Below are 8,772 nucleotides of genomic sequence, written 5' to 3' on the forward strand. Positions count from 1 at the left end.
GGGAGAGGGAAGGGCCCCGGTCACCTCAGCACCACAAGCCTGCCCTTGGTCTCCTCTCCAGCCTGCTCCCCCCACCGTCTTAAGTTGCTGCAGACAGAGCTGGGGGCTTTGGTCACTGTGGCAGCGGTCGGCCGAGAAATGGGTGGGTGTCTCTCCAGCACAAAGAGTGTGCGGCCAGCAGCGCCATCGCCTAGCAACGGCCTCCCTCTCTCTTGGCATCACCCGTCCTGAGGGTGGGTGCCAGGGGGAGAGAACAAGGCCATTAAGATCCGCAGGAGTGGGGGAAGGAGGCTTGGCTCCAGGCTGAGGCCAGGGGGTATGGGTGGGGTGGGCAGAGGAGAATGGAGCCCAGGGCACCGGGCAATGCCTGTGCCTCCCTGACCCTGCCCTGGGGACCCTCCTGAGGCCCTGCGCAGGTGATCCAGACAGAGCTGGCAGCAGGAGCTCCGCGGGAGCCCGAGCTGCGCTTCAGATGGGAAGGGTGGGCTTGCGGGGCGGGGAGTGGTCTGTGGCCTAGGCCAAGGTGTCCCTTTGTTTGACCTCATGCCAACTTCGCTGGGCCTGGGCGGGGCTAAGGGGCCTCTGGAAGGGCCCCCTGTCGTGGGGGGTGGGGGGGACCAGAGAGAGGAAAGAAGGCTCTGTGGGGCTGTCGATGGAGCTCTGCCTGCTGGGAAGGGGGGGGTGGGGCGGGCGGGGGGCAGGCAGCTGGGCTGTCTGTAGGCTAAACAGTCTGTTCTAAGAAGCCAAACAAGGGCAGCTCTCAGAGAGGCTGGAAGCCCCCCAGGCTGCTGGTTGCCCTCGAATGGGGGCTTTGTGGGGAGGTAGGAACAGCGGCGGGGGCTCCCGGGGAGATAAGTTTGCAGCCTTCTACTTCCCAGGGATGGCTGGGCTCAGGCCAGCCTGAGGACACAGTGCCCCAGCTCCCAAGCCCCTCCGTCCACTCTGCCCACAAAGCCACAGGACCCCAGGCTGGACAGGACACCAGCCACAGGCCAGGAAGGGCCAAAGGTGGCCAGGAGGGCAAAGCCCAGGTGCATCTGGGCACTGCCGGGATGTGGCACAAGAAAGGCCCGTGGGCACAGGGGTAGTTCTACCTAGTTTATTGTTTTCCAAGAAGGGTCTTCTACAGGGGAGCACCTGACCGGGATTGGGGGGGACCGGGCAACCAGGGTACGTCAGAGAAGGAGGAGGACAGAGACAGAAATGCTCCTGGAGAAGAGACGGCACCTGGAGGGGGCGTCCAGGGCTGGGCCCATCCTGTGCAGAGAAGAGACCGGTTGCTGGCCCCCAAGGCCCCCGTCCAGGATGCGCGATGCCGAGAGGGGCAAAGTAAAGTGTAGTCGGGCTCCAGATGGGGAGGGGAGAGCGAGGCTGGGACCAGGTGAGGTTCTGGCTCCCAGCCGGTGGGATGGAGAGTCTCTGGGCAGCTCTGAGGACCTGGGGGATCACCGCCCCCCAGCAAGAGGACGGGCGGGCCGCCCCCGAGAAGGGGCTCGGCCGGGGGCTCCGACATACCCAGACCCCAGCCAGGGGAGCCGAGTCCATCTCTGGACAGAGCTCCCCCTGCCACGGCCGGCCAGCCTCAGCAGGGCGTGCCCAGGGCCAGGAGCGGTGGCGCCTCTCGGGGCTTGTGGAAGTAGACGGAGGTGGACAGCCCCGTCTGGAGCTTGGCAACTGGGCCGTCGGTGGCTGCCACCCCGCCGCAGCCCTCGCAGCAGCAGCAGCAACAACAGTCCAGGAAGGCGCGGCCCAGCGGCCGGCACACGCACAGGAGGAGCACGGGCGTGGCGGCCGCCTTGAGGAAGGTGGCGAACTGGCCGACCAGGCCCAGGAGGTCCAGGGTCTGGCGGGTGAGCGTGGCCGAGAGGTAGGCGGCCACGACATTGCACACGTTCTCGGGGAGGGTGCAGAGGGTGTAGACGGCGGTCAGGCCCACCACGGTGCCGCTGAGCTGGCCCTCGCGCCGCTCCTGCTGGCCCGGCCGGCACTCCGGCTTTCTGCCGGGCGGGCCCCACACCCGCCACGTCACCAGCTGGCAGGTGACCGTGAAGAGGACGGGCAGGCAGAAGTAGCAGCCGAAGGACCACCACATCCGGGCGTTCTGGTAGGTCAAGACCAGCGAGTAGAGGGACTCGGGCAGGCGGGCGGAGGGCTTCATGATGCACGCATCCACGGGGCCCGCAGCGGGGCCGGGCTCCTGTACCAGCTGCCAGAGCAGGAGCTCGGGCGCAGCCAGCGTCATGGAACCCACCCAGATGACCGCCAGCTTGGCCAGGATGGACGGGCACGGCTCGATGGGCCTGGCCTCGGGCAGGGTGCTGGTGGCCACGTGGAAGCGGTCAATGCCCAGGGCACAGAGGCTGAAGGTGGTGATGCCGAGAGAGGAGACCTGCGAGGGGGCGTGGTGGGGGGAGAGGCGGGGGTCAGCCCCAGGCAACCGAGGGGCTGGCTCAGACTGGAAGTGCACGGCAGGCGTGGGAAGGACAGTGGTGGCACCGCCATTCAGGGGCATTTCAGATCTCACGGCCAGGGTCTGACGGGACAGACTGGGCTCAGGCGGGACCAGGGCCTTGGTGGACGGCAGAGCTGAGGTTCCCCTGCAGGCCGCCTGCTGCCTTGCCTCTGGGCCCAGGGACGAGCGACCTAGGTAGGCCCTACAGCCCCTTGTGCTCCTGAGACTTTGGGAAATCATCTCCGAGGACAAGCATGGACGGAGACGTAGGGCTCCTGGGCCTGCCGGGTGCTTGGATAGCCTCACCCACCACGTCCATGGGGGGAGTGGCCTTGGGGGTGCAGGGCATACACTCTCCCACCCTCCTCGCCCTGCCCGGAGAGGCCCAGGGCCAGCCCGAGTGGGGACGCAGTGGACCTGTGCCCACTCCCCGCAGGCAGCTCACAGAGCACACAGGAAAACCACCCTGTGAGCAGAGAGGAAGCCAGAGCAGCAGGGAAGAAAGTGGCAGAGAGAAGTGACGGGGCTGGGGCGGTGCTCCCAGCTCAGATGATGGCTGGGCACTCAGGGCTGTGCTCAGTTCCCCCTCTGTCCAAGCACTCCCCTCTCCGGCTGGCTCCTGCCCCATCTCCAGGCAGGCCCCAGGCCAGGGCTCAGGCTAAACAACACGCCCTCTCCTTTCCTACATCTCAAAAATGGCCCCAAGCTGTATTTAGCTGCCTCCTGTTCCCTCCTGGGGCCTCCCTACAAAAGGATGCTGGGCGGTGCATTCGTCCCTCCACTCTCACCTGTCACCCCAGCCTCCAGGGAGGGCTCAGGGGTCACCTCTGTCCTCCAGGCCGTGGAGGGGGTTAGGCGGCAGCCTGCATATCAGGTGTGTTGGGACCCACAGTTGGGCAGGGGGCAGGGCCGGGCTCTCCTCGGCCGCCAGCTCCATGCAGACAAGCGCTCACGGGGGTCTTAGACCTTTCCCGGTAAAATCCACCACGTACTGAATTATTTCAGTTCTAAGCCCTTTGTGGACGTCACACATGTGAGCCTTCAGGGACTCACCCAGCTATGGTGATGGCGGTCAGCCCCGACTCGCAGGGAGGGAAGTAGGGGTTTAGGCAGGCTAAGTGGCTAACCACGGCCGCTCAGCAGAGCCCGGGCTCTGACCTCCCACAGCTCTCCTGGGCTCTGAGCGCCAGGTCACTAAGATGCAAGGGCTGTCCCCGGCTGCAGGGCCTCTTTCAGGTCTGAGCAACTTGGGGCCACCGTTAGGTGGTCTCCCTGGGCTGGGAAGGACAGGAAAGGGCTGTACTGCCCGCTGAGCCTCAGAGAGTCCGTCCGGATATGAAACCATCGCTAAGTCATGGGACGGGGACAGAGCTGGGAATAGGACAGTGTCCAGACGCTGATCCTAATTCCTTCCCCACCCAGGCCGGCTGCCCACTCACTCAGCATCTCCCATTGTCTCGGGGGGAAAGCAGCGTTTGCGGGGAGGGAGGCCACAGTCACCCCAGCGCTCATTCTTCCTCCTCCCACAGCGTAAGCAACATGCAGAATGCCGCAGGCTGATTTCCTGTTCCTAGGCAGACATGCTGGCCTTGCTGTGTCCCACGTAAATGCACATATATTGGTATATCTTTGCACTGTTTTGATTAAGCTGGATCCGTGTGAGCTACACATCTATCAACACCCACGTGCTCATCCCAGCGTGGAAGTTCCCAGAGGTGGGGCCAGTGGTCACCTTGGAGCCGCAGCTGGAGGACCAAGTGGTCTACCCTCTGGTCAGGAGACAGTGAAATGGGAGAGGAGCTGTGACCTGCCCAGGGACACCCCAGTACGCCAGGGACAGAAGCTGACACTAGAGCCCCAGCTTTAGCTCCAGCCCCAGAACCAGGTCTCTCCTTCCAGAGGATGGAGGAGACGGCTGACGGCGATGGCGGCGACGAGAGTCGCAGTGAGGGAGGGTCTTTCCTTCCTTCCGTGTTTGCACTCCCGGGAGTGGACACAGAATTGACCGCAGGGCCCTGACACCCGCCTGCTCGCTCGGGTACCTGAGAGCTCCCAGGAGCCAATCCTGCATTTGTCTTGGGGGAGAAGCAGCGAGACAGAGCCCCAGGCCTGCGGGGCCTCGCACACCCTCGCAGCCCACATCCGGCAGCGCCCCCCCACCACCACCCTGTGGGCTCTAGCAGGACACACACTCACCTCCACGAAGGGCACAGCCCGGCAAGACACGTCACCCAGCAGCCTCTGCTTGGTGATCTCGTGGAAGGTGATGACAGGGAGGCAGAAGAAGAGGACCAGAAAGTCCCAGAGGGCCAGGCTGGCGAGGATGGAGTTCCAGGCGCTCTTCAGGTAGTAGCTGTGCCACACGATGCACATGACTGCCAGGTTGCCCACGATGCCCACGGCAAACAGCACCAGGGCCAGGAGCAGCACGGTGTAGGCCCCGTAGGAGCTCTCCGTCACCGGGTACAGGGGGTTCTGGATCTGCAGCCGCCGGCCCGGTGTCCCCGTCGTGTTGCCCCGAGGCTCCTGCCTGCTGCCCCCAGGGACCACGGCCCGGTCCGGGTGGGCGCTGGCGGCCACCTGGGGCTCGGTGGGCTGCGGCCCGGTGGGGCGGATGGGCCGGGGGTACTCAGCCCACTCCTGGGGCACATACTGCTGCACCCCCTTGGCCTCCTCCTCCGTGCCACGCCCGCCCCGGCGCAGGGGGACGCCCCCGGGGACCCTGCCGGGACCCGCCGCTAACGCCACAGCGAGAGACATGGCCAGAGGCCACGGCCACCGCATGGCCGGATGAGCGGCAGTGGCTGCCCACAAGCGGAGGCGAGGCCGGACCGAGTGCAGGGCCGACTCGACGGGCAGCTGGCTGGTGGGCCCGCCCCCATCGGGCGTCTGGCATTGCCAGCCGGCTCCAGCACCCCCTACATCCCCACCCCTAAGCCACCAGGCAGGGCAGTGCTGGGCCCTCTGCTGGACACAGGGCGCTCTGTGCCATCCACAGGACACGCCTCCCCGGGCCCCCCGGGCAGCAGCGCTCAGACCTGTGCGGCCCCCAGAGGCCGGGCGCCCCCGGCCTCAGACGCTGGGGTCCTGGGGGGTGGGGGCGGGGGTGGGGGCAGGGTGGGGTGGAGGCAGGGCGCCGGCCCCTCCTCAGGAGGCTGGATAATCACTGTCACTGTCATTTACTGAACCTGATGAGATCCCACACTCAGCCGGCTTCTGGATGAACCCTCACCACAGCCCTGAGGGGCGAGCGCCCTCATTCCCGTGTCTCGGGCTGGAGAGGTGGCCAGTCACTTACCCAGAGCTAAACCTGGCCCAGCTGGCCCGGGGCCTGGGCCTGACTCCAGACCTTCTGACCATCGCTGTTCTCGGTGGGCACGGGTCCACCTGCTTCCCGCGAACCACACAAAGTTCCCCTGAAAGGAACAGCCGCCCGAAACTTAAAGCACCACGTTCTGATCCGGACACGAGGCGGGTGGACATTTGCAGCAACAGGTCTTTCCTGAGCACCTGCTGGGTTCTAGACACTCGGTACAAAAACCTAAAAGACCTCTGCCATCAAGGAGCCTTCAGTGCAGGGCGGGGGGGAATAAATATGTACATAAATAATTATAGCTTAGGAATGGATGCTATGAAAGGCAAGGAACCAGCCGCCGAGGGAGCCCGAAGGAGGCTGGAGGCATCTGGAGGACCTCCCAGAGGGGGTGACTTTTAAATGGACCTTGAAGAGCGGCTTCAAGCTCCCCAGACAGACAACAAGGAAGGAAGGGTGCTCAGGCAGAAGCAGCATTTGCAAAGCCACGGGGGTGGGACAGCAGGGTGCAGCGCGAGGACAGCAAGGCGGCCAGCAAGGGAGCAGGGAGGGGCGTGAGGGCAAGCAGCCTGGGAGGCGAGCAGAGGAAGGACCGGGAAGGGCCTTGTACGTCAGGCCCGGGGTGTACGCCTTACCTTGGAGGAACTGGGGGGCTGCGGCTTGCTGAGCAGAGGACGTGGCTTGAGCACGTCCCTGGGGAGGATCCCTGACGACGGCTGGGGTCACGCAGCCTGGGGCAGGGGCACCTGTCGAGACGCAGCTGTCTAGAAGATGGTGAGAAGCGGAGTTCAGGAAAGCCGAAGGCTGTGCGTGGGAGGGACAGGTCAAAGCTGACCCCAGGCCTGCGGTGACAGCGAGACACTCACCTGGGCAGGAAAGGTGAGGAGTCTGGTGTGAAGTTGGGCGAAACCCTCTGCTTGTGCAGGTGAGTGGTCTGGGTAGAGATGCAGGAAAGAGTCACCTGCGGCCTAAGAGAAAGGCTGCAGCAGGATGCAGAGATACAGGGGTAGAGGTGGGGCTGCGGCTGCCCAGGGGTGTGCAGACACTTGGCGGGGAGGGCGCAGGGTGAGGTCCCAGGAGCTCCCACACTCATGAGAAAACGAAGAGAAAGTGAGGAGAGGAAGTGGCTGGGTTCCCGCTCCCTCGAGGCCAGAGAGGGAAGGCGGGCCATCTGGGTGGCCAGAGTCAAAGGCCACTCACAGTCAGTCAGCAGACACCAGCCGGGGCTCCCGGAGTGGGACCAGCCCAGAACTGACTTGCCTAGAAGACCTTCTGACCAGAAAGCTCTGTCCTACCCAGAGGCCCAACGTGCTGTGTGAAAACAGGGGTCCAGGGAAAGGGGACGGAGGAGGCAGAGGAAGAAAAACCTCATGCACCCTCAGGCAAGATAAGGGAAGCATCTTGGGCTTTTGGAAGATCTTACCTTTCAGCCTTCTTCTTGTTTATTCTTTGTGTGGGAACAGGGACATGGGGGCTGCAGGGCCGGGCTTGTCTGGGCTTCAGAGTGTCACAGCGAAGATGAGAGGCCCATCGAGAAGTCAGATCAGACAAGGACCAAACTGGCCCCTTCGTTGTCGCCACCCCCAGCCTCCACGGCAGAGGGAGGCCAGGCCTCCTACCTCCACCTCTCCGGCCTTAGGAAAGGGCCGAGGAAGGACTGCAGGAGATGCACGGCCTGAGCATCCTGGGGTCCACCCTTGGAATGTGCTTCCCGAATCCTGCGGGGCTGCCCCCCAGCCCACCCCGCAGCAAGTCAGCACCTTCACACCTGCGGCTCCCGGCACTTAGCTGCTGTCCTTGAAACCCAGCACCTGCCTCGTGGTGGTTCGGGCAAACAGAGTCATCACCAGCCATTTAGTGAGCACTCACCAGTGCCAGGCCACGGTAAACGCTTGGTAGAATCATCATACTTCACCTTTACATTCTTACCCCAGCTCAGAGAGGGAAAGTAACTTTCCCAAGGACACACAGCTGGGATCCAAATTGCAGGTTTGTCCAACTCCAAAGCTGAAATTCTTAGCCACTCCTTTGCATAGCCTGACAGAAGTTCAAAAGGGATCCTGGAAGAGGCTCTACACCAACTCTCGTATTTTTCAGATGTGGAAACTGCAACCAGAGAAATCGAGCACCAGGGCCAGGCACACACCAGCACAGTGCCGACCCCAGCCCGTCAGCCCTCTGCTGCTTCTGCTCTGAATATCCCATACCGACTGCACCTCGGGGCAGGAGCTCTGTAAACCCTGGCCGCTGCGAGGGCACCCCGCCTGCCAGTCCTGGGCTCCCTTGGCTCTTTGGGGCAGTGGGGATGTCAGAGGCCACTAGGTGGAACCAGATGTTCAGAGATGGAACTTCAGGGCTGCCTGCACTCCGAGCCCTGCCCACAGACCCTGCGGCTGTCGGAATCTCCACCAGGTGGGTTCCCCAGGCCGACCCCGGGGGGTGTGGAGAGGCACCTGCCATTCCACCCCACCCTCCTGGGGTGCCCAACTCGGCCCCTTCGCGGGTCGGCCTCCCCGGCCGAGACTCCTGTCCTGGACCAAGCTGGTCCCCTACTCAGAAGCAGGCCACGCGGAAGGCGAAGATTTCCCAGCCCCTAGGACCGGCTCTCCTCCATCCCTGGAATTCCCCATCCTGCCCCCTGGGAATTCCCCAGTGAGCTGGCCAGGGAGGTTCCTGGGGTGGGAGGCGGTGGGAGCGGGACTGGGGCTGTCCCCTGGCATGGAGCGGGTTGAGGGCCTTGGGGCTGCCAGGGCGGTGCCGCCCGAGAGGACAGTTCAGAGTTGACATTTTCTTGAACAAGTTCCACTAGCCGACATTGTCCAGCGAACGGAACCACACAGTCCAGGTATGACTTCTTCGACGGTTCTGCCACTTACGAGCTGTGTGACTTTGGGTGAGTACTGAACCTCTCTGGGCCTGGGCTGTGACGAGGGGACAGTACAGACTAAATGGGCTCGTCTGTGTCCATCGCTAGAACTGCGTCTGGTACACGGGAAGTACTAGATGA

The 8,772-nt window shown here is 63.9% G+C and overlaps 1 protein-coding gene across 1 annotated transcript; it reads right to left on the reverse strand.

Annotated features, from left to right (window-relative positions):
• Positions 1-1,098: 1,098 nt before the first annotated feature.
• On the reverse strand, positions 1,099-5,596 carry GPR37L1 (G protein-coupled receptor 37 like 1). The gene is made up of 2 exons (XM_022562027.3): positions 4,649-5,596; positions 1,099-2,389 (listed from the first exon to the last, which is right to left on the reverse strand). Exons 1-2 carry the CDS (start codon positions 5,234-5,236, stop codon positions 1,583-1,585), a joined length of 1,395 nt encoding a protein of 464 aa, XP_022417735.1. The 5' UTR covers positions 5,237-5,596; the 3' UTR covers positions 1,099-1,582.
• Positions 5,597-8,772: the final 3,176 nt, after the last annotated feature.

The sequence above is a fragment of the Delphinapterus leucas genome, chromosome 1 (assembly GCF_059928025.1).
Source record: "Delphinapterus leucas isolate spDelLeu-1000000601 "Yukka" chromosome 1, BTC_Dleu_Yukka2, whole genome shotgun sequence".
Classification (NCBI taxonomy): domain Eukaryota; kingdom Metazoa; phylum Chordata; class Mammalia; order Artiodactyla; family Monodontidae; genus Delphinapterus; species Delphinapterus leucas.